This window comes from Vidua macroura, chromosome 14, assembly GCF_024509145.1.
Source record: "Vidua macroura isolate BioBank_ID:100142 chromosome 14, ASM2450914v1, whole genome shotgun sequence".
NCBI classification, from domain to species: Eukaryota; Metazoa; Chordata; class Aves; order Passeriformes; family Viduidae; genus Vidua; species Vidua macroura.
In genome coordinates, this window is record NC_071584.1 from 9,454,078 (window position 1) to 9,470,649 (window position 16,572).

The 16,572-nt window shown below is 39.3% G+C and overlaps 1 protein-coding gene and 1 long non-coding RNA gene across 5 annotated transcripts in view; one reads left to right on the forward strand and one right to left on the reverse strand.

Moving 5' to 3' along the window:
• The window catches only part of LOC128814260 (uncharacterized), a 70,475-nt gene that overhangs the window by 53,707 nt on the left and 196 nt on the right, over positions 1-16,572 (reverse strand). The window contains exons 1-2 of one of the 3 annotated variants that reach the window (XR_008439325.1): positions 16,382-16,551; positions 15,024-15,171 (exon numbers count right to left, since the gene is read on the reverse strand). This is a non-coding gene — a long non-coding RNA (uncharacterized LOC128814260). Of the gene's footprint in view, positions 1-15,023; positions 15,172-16,212; positions 16,278-16,381; positions 16,552-16,572 lie in introns of those variants that run through there. The other 2 variants (XR_008439326.1, XR_008439327.1) reach the window with 2 other exon arrangements.
• Positions 1-16,572, forward strand: part of AMMECR1 (AMMECR nuclear protein 1) — a 98,041-nt gene that overhangs the window by 8,400 nt on the left and 73,069 nt on the right. The window contains exon 2 of one of the 2 annotated variants that reach the window (XM_053989925.1): positions 15,737-16,262. In XM_053989925.1, the coding sequence (XP_053845900.1) occupies positions 15,737-16,262 (526 nt within the window). Of the gene's footprint in view, positions 1-15,183; positions 16,263-16,572 lie in introns of those variants that run through there. The other variant, XM_053989926.1, reaches the window with a different exon arrangement.

Consider the following 16,572-nt stretch of genomic DNA (forward strand, 5'->3'; position numbering starts at 1 on the left):
AGCATTTCCAGGATCAAACAGAGTATGTTGAAATGTACACATTTGGTAATGCTAAAAATCAGGATCTGCCTCCATACTTTTCTGAATCAAGATTTGTCCCCTTCTCCATCTGTAAAATTGCACTGACAGCACTCCCTCTCTCTTTTTGCTCACTTTTGTCTCTTCAAATTGCAAACTCTTATTAGCTGTTTTGACTACAGAAGTTCTTAGTAAAAGTTTTTCACTGTCCATGTCATGTCCATGCTGAAGATTTTAGCTACTAGACCAACCCTAATAACTTTTCTTTAAAAGACACTAAAAACAAAACAAAAAACAAACAACATCCAAACAACTACCTATAAGAGATAGGAATCCTACACCAAATCTGTAGTAATTTACATGCTCAAGTGATGTTGTGAATGGAGACATGTAGTAGCATTTCATTTCATCACCTACTTTACTTCTCCTAGGAAAGGCCTGATAAGCCTCTCTTGGGAGACTGCAGCAGCTTTCTGAGCTTCCAGAGGTTGACACTGTTAGAGTGACAATGATGACTTAGCAAAACAGCTTCTGAAATGCCTAAGCATTCACCCAAGTCAGCCATATAGACTCAATGGGAGAGGAGCCACAGATCAGAAGATTCTACCTTTGAATTGCCCAGAGCAGCCTGAGAAAATGAGAGTCTGACAGGGCATCTGGAGTTCTCATCACCTGCTCTGTAACTTTAGATGAAAATTTTGAACATCATATCTATTTGAAATGAAGTGATGGCTGACAAGAGAACAAGGAACAGGAAAGAAGAGAATAGGAACACAAAGCAGAAGGAAAAGATCTGTGACCAGGTCTCTTTTATTCAGTATATGCTGAGCTAATGATACCTCATGCAGGTATCCCACAGTCACGTTAGAATGAAGAGATCCTGCTTTTCATGAACAGCCTGCTGAAATCCCAGATTCCTACCCACTGTATTTTTGTCCCAAAGAATTAGAGTACAGCACAGGCAGAGCATGTGGCAAGGCTCAAGGTCCAGCACAGGTACAGTACAGGGAGGAGCTACACTAACAGTCACCTGAAAAAACACAGGTCACCTGAAAACTCCCAGAACAGTGTCTCGTGACACTACTTCATCAATACAAAATTTCATAAACAGAATTGAGCAAGTGAGGTTTCTTCCAGTTCAATAACAAAATGAAAATGTCAGCAAAAAGGAAGCACAAAACTCAGTTCATACAGAACGCACATGATAGCTTTTTTTTTTTTTTTTTTTTTTTTAACGAAATAAAAACCCAGTAATTTCTATTTGGGGTAAATCTGAAATATTACCTCTAATTAAAAATAAAATGTTTTGTGACCTTAAAAAAAATACACATATTTTACTATTCAATTTATATTAATTTGGAAGTGGGAAGTGCTATTTCTGTTTCAAAAGATGAAAAGCTTCATTTTCAGCATGTTAAGATATTTCCTTTAAAAACTAAGAAAATGTTTCATATTTTCCCTATATTTCAGTTGAAACAATTTTAGCTCAACCTAATCTCAAGAATGGTACCAGTCCTCTCAAAACTCTGTTATTCCAAGAATTTAGAAATCATTCAAAATTTTTGTCCATCTCTATTCATAAATTCAAGCATAATTTTTGCCCTAGAATCTCAGGAAAGAAAATACTCGAGAGCCTTTCTAAAATATCTTTCCATTTCCCACCACTGTGTCCCTAGCTGATATTCCTTGTATCCTCATGCAGCAATAGCTCTGCCTTCACTGTGGCAGTCCCTCGTGAAACGTTTTCTAGAATTAGAGTGTGAAGGCTGGAGAGTGAACTTGCCGCTTTTATACAGAGGGAAGAACACCCAGGAGAAGGTATTTAAATTATGTCCTGAGGCAGAATGAAGTTGATTTATGTCAAGAATTATTTTTATCTCTCCAGTCAACTAGGAGTTATGCAGCAAAGCCTGCACAGGCACAGCCATGCAGCATGGTCTGTAGCAGACTCTAGCAGGGCTCAGCAGCAGGCGGAGCTGTGCCCTTGCGAGCCCTTGGCTCGGCTCTGCGGGCAGGGCTTCCCCTGCCGGGGCTGCTCCCTGCTCAGACGGGCACCACTGCAGCACCTGGGCACCGCAGACCAGACTCCACTCGCAGATTGCCACAGCAGTTCTGGAGGCTCTTGGGTTTGGCTCCTGCATCTACCACTCCACTGATGTCCTGGCATACTGATGAGGGACAAATGGGATGGTTATGGGATCCCATGCCCATTCTTCCATCACATACTGCCTCTACACGTCTCTAATCTGTGCTGAGAGCAAGTTATTTGAACCATGGACACCTGGGACCCTTCTCCTTCCTTTTTCTGGTCTGGCTCTGACACAGAAATGAATATATTCTTCCATGCCTGAGACCTCAATTCAAAGTGCATGACCTTTCCATTGATTTCAGAAATCCTTGCATAGAACTCCAACCAAGTATCCCTGCAGAATATCATTAGGAAAACAAAGCAAACCCTCACAACTGTGAAATTACCCCTGGAAGAGAAATGTCTATTTCCTCAAGATTTTTTTCTCTGAAAAAGGCAGCATACTTACTGAGTTTTTAACATGTAGATAGATGCATGTATGCAGTTGCCTGAAAGCACATGATCTAAAACATTAAATTTCTGCATTTTATTTTCATGTGTAGGGAAGGAAAATCAGTAAAAAATTTGAACAAATAAAGTCTAGTTTTTAGAATAAAAAATTAGAGTAAACGTTTCCAGGCAGCCCGCTATAATAAATGAATTACTTGGATTTTAAAATTCTCTTGCAGTGTTTGAAATGAAAACATTGCATCACATTTTCAGTGCTTACCAGCAAGAACAAATTCATTATAAACTAACATAAAACTACATTTTCCTCTACCACTGGTGAACAAGCAGTGATGTGCAAGGTCATAAATAAGAAATGTAAATGAACTTATATGTTAATAAATGTAATTATGTATCTATCTGAATTTTAATCACCTAATGAATATAACTCCTACATTACAGAGGGAAAGAAACGAATTGGATTCTCTGTATCTTTTCTGTTGTGGCTACAAGTAGTGTATCATACATTTCCTAGTACTGAAATAGGACAATGCTGTGGACAAGGAAGGAGTAACATCCACAGGCCAGCAAGTAGCTTGAACTTTATGATGTGCAGCTATTTATCTTTTTTCTTCTTTTAATTTTTCTAAGTAGAAATACCACGTTTTAAGAGACACACCCCCAACCCTTGAAACAAGTAAAACTGAGGATCAGTGAGATATGTTATAAAGAAAAAGATAATTATCAAAATAGTAGCTAAAAGGAATAGTTTATAGCTACTCACATACTTCAATCTCTTTCAAACAGCACATCTTCACAAGAGCTAAGAAGTGATTTTACACTATTTAATACAGTGTAGAGATGCAGTGGATATATGTGTTTTCCTAATAAACCTGTCTCTGAGTTCTTAACATTTTGAATTAGAGCAACAAAAAGCACTGCATGGGGTAACGCAACATTAAAAATAAATTTTTAAATTCTTTACATGTTTTCTGCTAAATATACAGTATGTATATATATTACACTCACAAGCTATATTCCTTTCTTGGCTTGAATGTTTACAACAACATTACTTGAAAGTGGAACAGAAAGCTTATAGTATATTACAGATAGAATACATATGAACAAGATTCTGTCAATTAAAATAATAACATTCATATAAGTCCTATATTATATTTAGTTGTCTTTTTTTCTGTAATGAGAAGAATCTCATATCATTCATATGAGATAATGACATCTAATAAAGCAGATGAAATTTGCACAGCAGTTTACAAGAAAGAGAACTATTTTTTAATCTCCATCTGACATAAACAAAGCTGATAATAGCAAACCTTCTGGTGAATAAATTATTAGCAATTACACCTAATTTGGGTACCATACTGTCAGAATATTTCAGCAGCAGACAAATGCAATTTGAGTGAGGTTTGTCTCTAGCAGTAGAATAAGAGATTGAGGTCACTTTAAACAAATGTTTGAAATGCAGTGTGTTATTAGTATTTCAACCACTGCCAATTGCATTTACTTACTATAATTATTTCATAAGATTTAGAACAAGCATGTTTTGCTATCTGCTGCAACATACTATACCACAAATTGAGGGGATTCAGATTAAGACTTGTCTTATTGTAAGTACATTCTGAAGCCTAGACTTTAATCTTTATAAATTATTCATATCACCTCACAATGTTACCTGTTTCTTTTAAAAAATAATCTTGTATGGCTCTGCCCTTTCTTCTCAGAGATGGCTGTTCCTCCAATTATCTTAGTTAGGACTCACCCATCCCAAGTCCTAATTCCTCCTACCACCTTTTCCTTTCTTAATTTTCCAAAAGGAATCCTAGTGACCACAGTTCTCTGACATTGAAAGAAGTGTCTAATTTTACAGATTTCTACAAACTTAGTGGAGTGAATTCCCTTTTTCCACAGAAGGGTGTTGCAACAGGCCACCCTGTTTCACCTAGCAAATTACAAGCAAACATTGGAATAACTTACATGTAACCTAATGTGGTGGTAATGAACAGAAACTTACCTGATAAGGTATATCATGCCAATTTTTTGCACACAGATATTGAATGATGACCAGCAGTGGCCTTGTGAGGGAGCATATGGTCAGAGAAGTCATGATGTGACATTGACTTGTATGATTTATCCAACATTTTGAAAGCAAATTGTCTTCTGATGACTTAAATTTAAAGTGGCAATAGTAAGATAATGTAACCTGATTTTTATAAATAAAAAGTAAATAGACTTTCCCTTTTCATAATTTGGAGAACTATCACAGCATTTCTCTTATTGCGTCCTTGTTTATAATAATAATTACTCAAATATTGACAACCACAGATAAACAAATAACTATCTTTCTGACAGATGTTAAATGTTTTAAAACTTAGAAACTTCAGAAGTTTTATAAGTAATAGATTCATAATGTATTAGCTTGAAAAAAAGCCAGAACAAACTCACCAAACAAAAAACCCTCAAACAAATCTCCAAACTTGAATTTATCTTTCAAGGAAAAAAAGTTGTATGTAGCATAATTAGCAGTCAAGGGTTATCTCCTTAATTATCTCCCAGTTCCTTGAAATGTAGACTCATGTATGATGTGAATGCATGAATACAAGAGTTCATACCCCTCACTTCATACATCACAGAACAGGTTTCCTGCATTGCCCTCACGAGGCCCATAAGAATTGAAGGTCTGCATTAAGGCAATAATCGTAATCAAACCACATTCTTCACCCAGCAATTCACAGGGCTCAGGAAGGAGTTAGTCTCCCTGATGCACAATTAGTTTCTCTGATACACATTTTGGTTTTATCTATTAGATTTAGGTCGGGTATTTCTCACCTCTCTCTGAAGCATCAGCTCAGCCCTATTGTCTGGACATACATCCAAACTCTATCCACACAGACCAAATCAGAAGTTAAATCAGACAGAACCAAGACTTTAAAAATTAAAAGCAATGCAATTCAGCAGTGCATAAATTATATTCTTCCATTGGCAGCTATGCAATTTCTAAAGCTCCTCTGGTAATTCTTGTTCCAAAGCAGAAGGACATAATTTTATCTTCATTTAACAGTTTCTCAAATAATTGCCCACATTTTCCCACAAGCTTAGTATAGTACAAATGGCTTTTCTGATATTTTGATTAATTTTTACCTAGTAGTAACAACCAAATAATTGGACTAGAAAAGTATATGATTATTTTACAGAATTCTGTTTTGGTTATTGGACTATATTTCTAGTCTTCATGACCATTTTCATGACTCTGCAGCATGTCCCTCAGCCTCCATAATCCTGAGACCCTTCCTTCCCTACTGCCTCCCTGCTCTGTACTTTTTGTTTTTACAGCACTTTTTCTCAAGCCCACAGCCTAGGTCTCTCATGGAGTCCACCTAATGGCAGACTGCAGCTTCAGAGCTCTGAGTGAAATAAAATATGAGCACATCTGATGTGGCTTTTTTCCCCTCCCCATCAGCACAACAACAAAGTCAATGGCAACACAATTGTGTTGTCTTGGTTGTTACAAAGGAGAAGGGAGCTTGGAAAAATGTGGGAGCAATGCTACTTTAAAATCTGCATGTACACGTGGTCTTTCATACATCTCCTTACCTCTATACTGGGAAAAGGAATATGGCATTATAATAATGATGTTAATATATCTCATATGGCATTATTTCTCTACTCCTTGGAAAACCAAGGAGGGCTACCCATGGGGTCAATATTTATATAGAAGATAACTATCTTCTTCACTCCATCAATGTAATTTAGATCTATGTAAGATTTAGGGACACAAGAATTTTGTATCTCTTTGGTGCTGAGAGCACTTAGAACAGTCTTAACTTGGTCTACTTCTCATCCTTTTCTGTTTATGTCCTTGGTGCAGGTAGTACAAAGAAAAGGATTTTACTTATCCCCCTTCTCTTCCTCTGCAACTTCTCTGTGCTGTTCTCTTGACTTTGCTCTCAGAATCTCTTATTTCCCTCTCTGCCTGGCAGACAAGGCAACCTCTGGAGCCCTGTGCTATTAGTGTCATCACAGGGCAGAGGTTCGATTCATGGAAGAGCTGTTTCCTGCCTGGCTGTGAGCTGTATGCTAATATGACAGCCTGGCAAGTTTTGAGACTGTCACTTCCAGCAAAATAACTGTCCTGAATGGTATTTGTCATATATAAAACCACATATATATCAACAAAAAAACCCCAACAACATTCAACTCTAATACATATTTCAAATGAGATGCCCCCAGGCACTTACAACATGAGTACATGTCAGTAGCCATATGTGCTGTAATCCTCCTCTTTGTACATAGACCCAGCATAATCCTTTCATGCACCATGTATCTAATCTGTATTCTCTGCTTTGGAAGCAAGATTAATCTCAAACTTTCAGGATTAATTCAAATGCATTAACTAGCTTTCAAATTATTTTGGCAACTAAGTAGTTAATGTGGCAAATGACCAAATCATTTCTGGTACCACTTCATTTCAGGTTCTTTAAAGCCCTGCAGCTGAACCACAGCTGGGTACTTAATACAAGGTTTTATCTTTTGGGGGAATGTTACTTTTAAATGCTTAATAATTATGAATTCATTTCCCATTTTTTTTATAAGCAGAGGATCATAATGAACTCATTTGTTATTCATGTGAATGTCAAATGTGTTCCCACAGGAGTTTTATTCTAATTCACTATTAGTTAGTGGACTCATAAAATAAAATGTTATCCATTTTTTACTCTGAACATGTAATGCTTGGTAATTGTTCATCAAAGGGCAAATGTAGTATTTTCCTTTGATAACTTTCAGTTCTGATTTAACTAGAAAGAGAACTAGTTTTAGAGTAAGGGTACCTCTAGAAACAGAAATAGATTTGATAAGCTGTGAGCCTTCCATTTAAAATGCAATGAATGAGATTACCATAAGCCAGTATTTTAAAAAGTAGATGTATTATACTATAAGCGTACATGTTTGAATGACATGGATTTAGCATAACAAGACAAGCCATATCCAATATATATTGTTTAAGAATAGTTCAGTGAAAGGCTTATTTCAGTATTCCACAACAGTTTTCAGGCAGCTGTTCTATTGCAATAGAAAATTTAGAGATGAGGGACTGACAGGTCATGGCAGAATCTGAATGTGATGACATTGGACAGCTGGACTTTGACTTGTGAAAACAAGCACAAAGTAAGCAATAGAAAAAAAGAGAATTCAAACTCTTATGTGATTTTTTAAAGAGTTAAACACATAGGATTTTTTATTAAATTACCTTCAAATTTCTTCTATATCCCTAATCTAAACTAAGCATTAGCTGGAAGGATATACCCAATGTACAGATAGCCCTGAAATATTTCAGTGCCTTAGATCTGACATGCTGTGCTAGGATTCTCAACAACTGTGTCACAGGGATACTTCCAATCTTGAAATGCTCTTTAGAAATGCTAATCAAAACAAATGAATTTTTATTGAGATGCAGTTTCAAGGAAGATGGTAATAAACCCAGAATCTCATTTATAATTGGAGCCTGTAGATCAAAATACTTATAGATTTGGTCTATAAGTACTCTAAAATACACAAGGAGAGAAGTTTTGGGTTTGTTTTTTTTTTCACTTGAAGTAACAAGGACATGTTTTTAGTATTAAGAATGGAAATTATTATTTCCTCAAATCATATGTATGATATATAAATAAAAATATGTTAATATTGTGCAATCTCTGGCAGTCAGTAGATTATTAGAATATTAACCATGGAGAAACCACTGAGAAAAACAAACATGCAAATCCAAGCTCAGATACAAGTCTTGATCATCACAGATATTTCCAGATGTTAAAAACTGTAACTTCACCTTTTATAATGGGTAGCAGGAAACATAATAAGCAACAGTGCTTCCTGAATGCTATGACTTCCTTCATAGTTTAAGAAATAATATTTATTTTAATCTTCTGAAATATGTTTTACTTCATTTCAGTAATGATCACATTAAAAAAGAAAAGGTCTACTTTTACTTGCTGTAATGGCAGACTGAGTTATACAGATAATGTGAAAAAGGAATAACAGAATTAGTAAATGAAAGGAAAAGTGCACAAGAGAGGTAACACTTTTGAAGCTTGCATGTTTATCAGCTGCTTTTTATTCAAAATTAATGCAATGTATTTATTTTACACATTAAACAACTCTGACAGAAATTATCACCACTAGCAGCCTGAAGGCCCTTCGCTAGAGTGAGAATACAAATGTGGGCGATTAGAAAAATGGGATGACGTAAAGTTTTGTGGGGATGGATATTGTTCTATGAAAATATCACTTTCCTAGAAAACAGGATAGCTCAGGAGACCTAGAAACTGCCAAATCATTCATCAATTTACAAGGGGATCTACCTGTTTAAAAGGCCTGGGTTTGAACTCATCATTCTGTAACAGTGAAAATCTGTTTACCTTGCTGGAGTAATTTGATTTATACATGTCTGAAAGGAGAACTGACTTTTGTAATAGAAAGAAATGAGAAAATATGTTGGAGAACATGAATTCTACAGAAAGGAAGCAATAAAACTAATGAAAATGTAGCTACGAATGAGTGAGGCACTGAATTCTACCAGTAGCAACAGATCCAATTTTATTCAGAAACTTGCAGAATTTGGGGTTCAGGGTTGCTAGTCCCCTCTAAAGCCATAAAGATAAAGAGTTAGGATTTGGTGCTCAGGAGTTGTTTGGCTTTTCTTACCCACTTGAAAGAAAAGAAGAATTTGCAGGACTGAATATGTGAAAGCAGATAGGGTTGAGGGTGAGGCTGAGCCTCAGCACACTGGGGCTGCTCTCACAAAGTGCCAGGGAGGAAAGGAACAACTGCAATGACAAGGGTTTTTCCAGAGCCCTGCTGGCTTTTTGCCACAGAGGGTAACAGCTGCTCTTAACTAACATTCAATTTATAGCAAGTCTCTTTTAAGACAATATATTTAGTGATTTTAGCAGTGCTCATAGTGCTGAAGGGCCAGCATCATTATGGCAAAACACTGGCATTTGTCAGCTTTTACTTTGCACAGAAAAAGAGAGAAGCGCAACAAAGTGATATAAGTGGTGATTTTATCAAACCAGTCACAGAAAGGAGGATCAACATATCATTCAGGGTGACATGTACAGACCAGAGCACTTGAAGATATAAGGGTAAGTAATTTAGGCATTGAGTATAAAGAAGGATGATATTTCTAGGGAGAAAGGAAAAAATAATACAGTTGATAAATAGTAATGTATTGCAATAATGAAGATGGAAAAATACTTGAGTGCCCTGCTTGCATATTTTTAGAAGCTGCAATAGTCTACTAATGAACACACTTTCAAAACAATAGCCAAAATATTACACTAGGAGAAACTAAACCTATCCAATAGCAAGTGACTAGATGTTTCCACCTGGAACACTGGAAGTAATCCTTGGCCATCTTAAGATTCACAGATTCTTTTATAGAATTGAGAATGGTAAAGGGCAGCAGAAGGATTTGCTGAGTTTTCACTGCTCACAAAGATTAAAGAAAGAAGTTCTTCAGTCTCTGGAGAAAAGAACAGTATATCTCATTTCTTTGAAAGGAACAGAGAGATGACAGCTTCAATGCTATCTGAACAGTGTAAAATACCAGAGCAAGGGAGCATGAACCTGAGCTAAGAATTGGACATTAGAGGAACGGAAGTGGAATTCCTTAACACCAAAAGCCAGAGAACATTTGCAAAAAGATAGCAAAAGCAGTAGCCAGAAGAAATCAAATCACTTCACAAGAAAATTAAATAACACCTGAAAAAGGAAGCTCAACACAGTCTCATATCAAAAGGAAGATCAGAATTTATGCTTGTTGGCTTCCTTATACTGGTGCATTTCTGTCATCCTCATCAATTAACATCATTAATAATAAATTGGTATTGTTAATATTCACCTCTATTCTGAAATTGCCACTCCTTGCATTAACTAAATTTATATGAAAGTTTTATTTTGGTATTTTTACATGATACAAAATCAAGTGCTGGCCCCTTGTTTATTCCCTAAAGGAATAAACAGGTTTGTAATTGTGGTGTCCTGATCAGATTTTAATTCTTAGCACACCATCACCATGCATTTTATCTTCCTAATCCACTCATATACTTGAAAATTAATGATTACATTTTTTTCCTAATACACCTCAATTGTTGTTTCCTATTTGACTGTTGCTGAGGTTCATTACTGGTGTCTGTATAACTGCACTGGATAAACAGATACCAATATTGTTCTAATTAACTTACAACTCTTAGAGGTCTCACTCTTCCGAATTGAGAAATGCTATTAATACAAAAGGTTCTCCACAGCAGTGGCAAATATTCTGTGAAGAAGACTAACTACAAACAGCCATGTCAAAAAATATATCCTAAGGCTTATTATTAATGTATCAGCTAGCATAAATCACTGTAGCTTCACTGACCTCAATGATGCCACAGTGAATTCATATTGAGAATACAGCTACGTAAGCTACATCTCCTTTTATCACTGTACAATGGAAAAATACTTTGCAAACGGATAGGATATGGCATTAACATAATATTTGAGGAACATTGCAGCTCACAGAATTAGTTGAAAAGAATTCCATTAAAAAGCTACTACTAGTCTCACCTTCCATTTGTTACAAGTGCTTTGAACTTTAGGTTTTTAATTAAATAATTTTCTGACTCATTGACACACTTAATGCTTTTATCCCTAGTTCAGAAACTGTTCAGTCCTAGATTATTTACTTTGACAAACAACATTTTAGAATGTATGGTGGTTTTTTGCTTTACTTGTTTGTTTTGGAGGGTTTATTTAGTGGGGTGTTTGTTTTGTTGTGTTTTTTTTTAATGCCCAAACTAATGCCCCATTTTGCAGTGCAAGCCCAAATGGTTTAACAGGACCAAACTCTAAATTCACATTGGAGTGAAAAATGCCTGTAAAACAATGTGAATTTTAAAATAATACAGATTGGATTCACAGTACAGTACAATTATAACATAGTCCAAAATATGAAATAGGACCAGGGTTCCAGTAAAATAACATGTGAGGACCCTTTTGTCTGCTGGCTGTTATTACATCCGGAGATGATTTTTGTACAAGATTTTTTAGAAGAAACTTCAATAGGGGTTTGATATATGGAACAATAGCAGGATATGGCCTCTAAATGGTAGGAACAATTGCTGTTCTCAGACATGTGCAAGTTAACTTTCATAAGCTTTGTTAGAGTTTGTGCACACTTTCTGGCCTAGATTCAGGGCTGCATCTAATTTCTCCTGGGGACAGCTGAGACACTGAGTGTAAGTGAAGAACAGTAACTATTCTGTCTAAGCAGAATATACTGAGGAAAACTCACATGAGCCTCAAGAGTGTGATAGACCAGTTTGGGAATAATGTGAGAAAGCAATACAAGCAAACCCACTTTCTTTCCAGCTACACCCTTGATGCCTTGTAGGCTGCAGAGCAAGGGAAGAGTTGCCTAGACTGGCTCTACAATGGGTGGAAACGCCTCAGAACCAAAGGAATTTTCAGCATGTAAATCTTCCAGTGTTATAGCAGGGCCATCCAAAAAAGCTCATTAGGATGGAAACATAGAAAGATAGAATTTAACCTTTGAATTTTGGAAGATGTATGTACAGACTTTTCTCTAGAATAGTATATAACTACGCCATAGACATGCTAGCTGTTTACATAGTTCAAATTTCAAAGGGATTTTTTTTTACAGAATTATTTGTAGTATAATATTTCCTTCAGTTCTCAGAAAATGGAATATTCTGTATTTTGAAAAGAGAACTTTGTTTCCCTTTTCTTCATTGCCTGACTGACTTTTCTACAGTCCCAAGCATAAATGAATTTCCTTCCCATTCAAGGCCCTTTATCTTTCCTCGACTGGTTTTCTTCACCTATTATTTAAAATCCAAACATTTCTGTGATTTCTGACAGTTTCCCCATATATATGTGAAATGCTGCTTTAGGCTGCATCTTCTAATTTTTCACCAGCACTGTTTCAGCTGCCCAAGGTCATTAATTCTCAATTTTGTGTAGCCACTCCAAGAGGTCAACATAGATTTTTGTGCAGCTCTGTGATAAACCAGACTGGAGAACTGATTTGGCTGAAAAATAATTTATGGAAAAGAGTGTTTTTAAACTTGATCTTCTGCCTCACATCTGCACAAGCAGCTGTATGAACACAACAGAATGGGTGGGGCAGGAAAGGGAACAATTAGCTGAGGTAGAGCTGCTTAAACCAATACTACTACTCCTGCAGAAGTGCACATGGAGCCAAACAGCCTAAATGTGCTATTTTTAAGTACCCTTTTAGAACCCTCACCTGTTCCAGTGCCTATTAAAAGAATTGATACTAATAAGGCAAGGATTATATCACTCCTGCTTACTGATGGAGCCAAATTTTTGCTCATTGTTTCCTTGTTCTGGCTGATTTGTCTTCTAATTAGATTGTAGGAAACATAAATGATCTTTTGGCCCACTTAACAACAATCTGACTTCTGCTACAGTCAGTGCAAATTTTACCTCGGATTCAAAAGGAATTAGATTCTGTCAGGACATCATTTCCCCCAGATACTAATCATTCTGATTATTTTGTTTAAGAAGGGCAATCCTTCAGAGCAGGGTCAGATCACTGAGAAATATATTTCTGCAAATAATTCTGTGTTTCCTATAATAATTTACAGCTCTTTTCAAGAACAATGAGTTGTGCTTTTTAATTCACATATCAATTTTAATCTGTTACTTGTAACAAGTGACTTTTCTGAAATCACCGGGGCTTTAGAACATGAGGTGAGCAATAGTGCTAAACAGCTGAAGTCATAAAGGAGAGCTACATCACTCCTAAATTGCATTGACCTAATTGCATGACCATTCTGATTCTGTTGGTACTTCTAAAGAGTTTGTTTTTCATCCAGAGTTCACTTGGGATATCTGATTGCATGAAGCACAGCACTGTCATCAACTAACAGGAAAGAATCTGCTGAAGTTAGCAGAGTAAAGAAGTACATTCAGGGTTTCTTGCAGTAAGAAATGTAAAAGTCCTTGACACTTAACTGAAGCAAAGGACCAATGAAACACGTTGCAGTTAACCAAAGCCATATTATCCAAAGAATAAATGCTCCTTCAACTAGAAATGAAAAATTTCCATTGAGCTATGAAGAACATTTTGTGAGTCTGCAGTTCTCTCCACTTCAAGATATTTGATAATATAATTCTGTCTTCCTGGTTCCACTAGTTTCCACAGTTGTGTTTGTATATTTGTTGTTGTCTTTACATAGAGATTTGGTACGCATTATATGCACGGAGGTAAAACAGGAACACAACCATACGCAAATACAGCAGAGAACATCAGCAGAAGTGAAAAAAGGAAAGGTTTTTCTAATGATTAAGTAATATACTTAGTTTACCCTTTCATTCAGGGGCCATTTGCAATATTTAATCAAAAAGTTATCACTATTCATCATCAGTAGTCTTGATATTGCATAAGGATATGAGTCCTAGCTCTGAGCCTTACTATGAATCTTCCAAATATCTGTCCCAGCAGAGCGAACAATTAATCTTTCTGTCTGCATCATAAGCTTTTGCAGTTACTGAATATTTTTATAAATATTGGTGTTAAATAATATAGGATGTTAAAAAAAAGAGAAAAAGACAGAATTCAATACCTGGAGAAACTATTTTCCCAAAAGCAACAGAAGGTGTCACTGCTAACTGATTTTAAACAAATGAATCCCTCAGTAGAAAACACTGTCTTTGTTTTGAAAGAAACTTGAACATTGTTTGGGAAGGTAGTTGGGTTCCCTTCTCAAGTATTTGCCAGCTCCAAACATAAACATTACATTTAAAAATGGAAAAGACTGCTTCACACCATCTAATTCTCCTTTCTGTTTGCTATTATTCCCTGCAGCTGTTTTACTTCAGGCTATGATTCACAGTCAAAGCAAAAGGAGTTCAGGCCAGTATTTGGACAGAAACCTCCAAAGGGCCTTTTAACCCATTAGTATAGGAGGTCTAATAATTAAATATCTTCAAATACATCATTTAAGATGCTGCCAAAATTAATATAATGAGGATGCTGGAGGAACCATTTCCATCAAGAAATGCAGAACTGAGTGTCCAAGTAGTTTGAGACGGAAATCTTTCTGTATACTGCATTTCAGCTTGTGTAATGGCTGTCTCTCTAAACTTGTGATATTATTTTAACTCTGTGTGGCAGTCCTCACTCCCTTGTCTTCCTTGATACTGTAGTGCTGCTATTCTATGTTAAACAGCTGTTACATCCCGTGCCAGAGATGGCTGCAGAACACTGACGGGTGAGGTGTTATTTTCTAAATATACTTACAGATTTTGAAGTACTTTATCACTGTTTTCAAGTCTCTCCATCCATTCAGATATATCTATATGTGAGACTAATGTAAAACAGTAATATAAAACACATTTCCCCTCCCTAACAAGCTTGATTTTTGGTTTCTGGAGAACAGCGGGAACTCACATCCTTTTTCCTCTGGACTTCCCTTCCCTAGAGGTCTCTCCCGGGCTGCCCGCACCCAGCGCCGTGGTCTCACCGGGTCATGGCTGCTGGCTCTGCAGCTGCGGGCCTATGCTCCGAGCGGCTATTTACTGGTTGTGAATTGCCAAAGCTGTAATTAAAAAAAGATATATATTTTATATATATATACACATTTAAAGCCCGTGGCTTTTAGCCATCACGATTGCATGCTTAATAGCTGCATCCAAGCACTCTCTCTAGGCTCCCAGCCTGGCGGCTCCAGCACAGCCCTCCCCTCCTTTCCCCCAGAGAAAGGCATTTCAGGTCACTTGAATTATTTAGCGGGGTGTTTTTAACCATCTCAAGGGCTTTGCTCCTGCCGCGCGGTGCCTGCAGAGCTCGCGTTTGTGGGTTTATTTTATTATTTCTTTTTTTTTAGCACGCGAGGTGGAGTTGCTCCACTTCCCTGGCAGAAGGAGGAGATAAAGCGCGGGGGGAAGGCGAGAGGGGCGGCTTAGCGTGTGGAGGGGAGGGGAAAGGCCGCCACACCTGCGGGCCGCGCTGCCCCCTCACGCCCGGCCCTGGCCGCCGGGACCGCTCACAGGGTCGCTCTAACGCAGCTCTTTCTGTCTCTTCTTCCCCTCCCGCCCCTGCCGATCCTCCCTTCCCTCTCGCTCCTCATTCATCCTCCCCTCTCCCGCCCCCTCCCCGTGCAGGCGAAGCGGGCGCGGCAGGAGGCGGAGCGGGCCGCCGCACGTCCCCCGGCCGGCCGGCCGGCCCCCCCGCCATGGGTCGGAAGCGCTGCGTGGGGGGAGACGGCTCCAAGATGGCGGCGGGTTGCTGCGGGGTGAAGAAGCAGAAACTCTCCAGCTCCCCTCCCTCGGGCTCGGCCGGCCCGGGTGGCGGCGGCGGCGGCTCCCACTGCGGCGGGGCGGCGGCGGCGGGGGGCGAGCCGGGGGCGCTGCCCCCGCCGGGGGGCCCCCGCCTGAACGGCATCGGGGGGCTGGCGGGGGGCGCCGCCGGCTGCGCCCTGTCCCCGCCGCTGCCGCCCAGCTGCGGCGGGGGCCCCGTCGGCCTCTCCCCGCCGGCCTCCTCGCTGCTCGCCTCCCCCGGCTCCGGCGGGCCCGGCTGCAGGAAGATGGTGGTGTCGGCCGAGATGTGCTGCTTCTGCTTCGATGTGCTTTACTGTCACCTGTACGGATACCAGCCCCCGCGGAGCCCCCGCTTCACCAACGACCCATAGTGAGTATCGGCGCGACCGCCCGCGTGGGCGCCTCGTGCGCGCCCGTCCCGCCCGGCTCCCCCCAGCCGGGCGCCCTCCCTCCCTCCCTCCCCGCCGGCTCCCGCCTCCCGCCCGGCACCTTCCCCGCTGCCGCCGCTCGGCCCCTGTCCTCGCCTGGCCCCACGCCTGTCTCCGGGCCCGGCCCGCGGGCGCCCCCGTTCCCGGGAGCCGCGCTGCCCTCCCGCGCCGGGCTCGCCCCGGGGAGCGCTGCGCTGCCCGCCAGCTCGGTGACTCCTCCCCAGCCCCTCTTGGCCCGTCGCGCACAGGGCT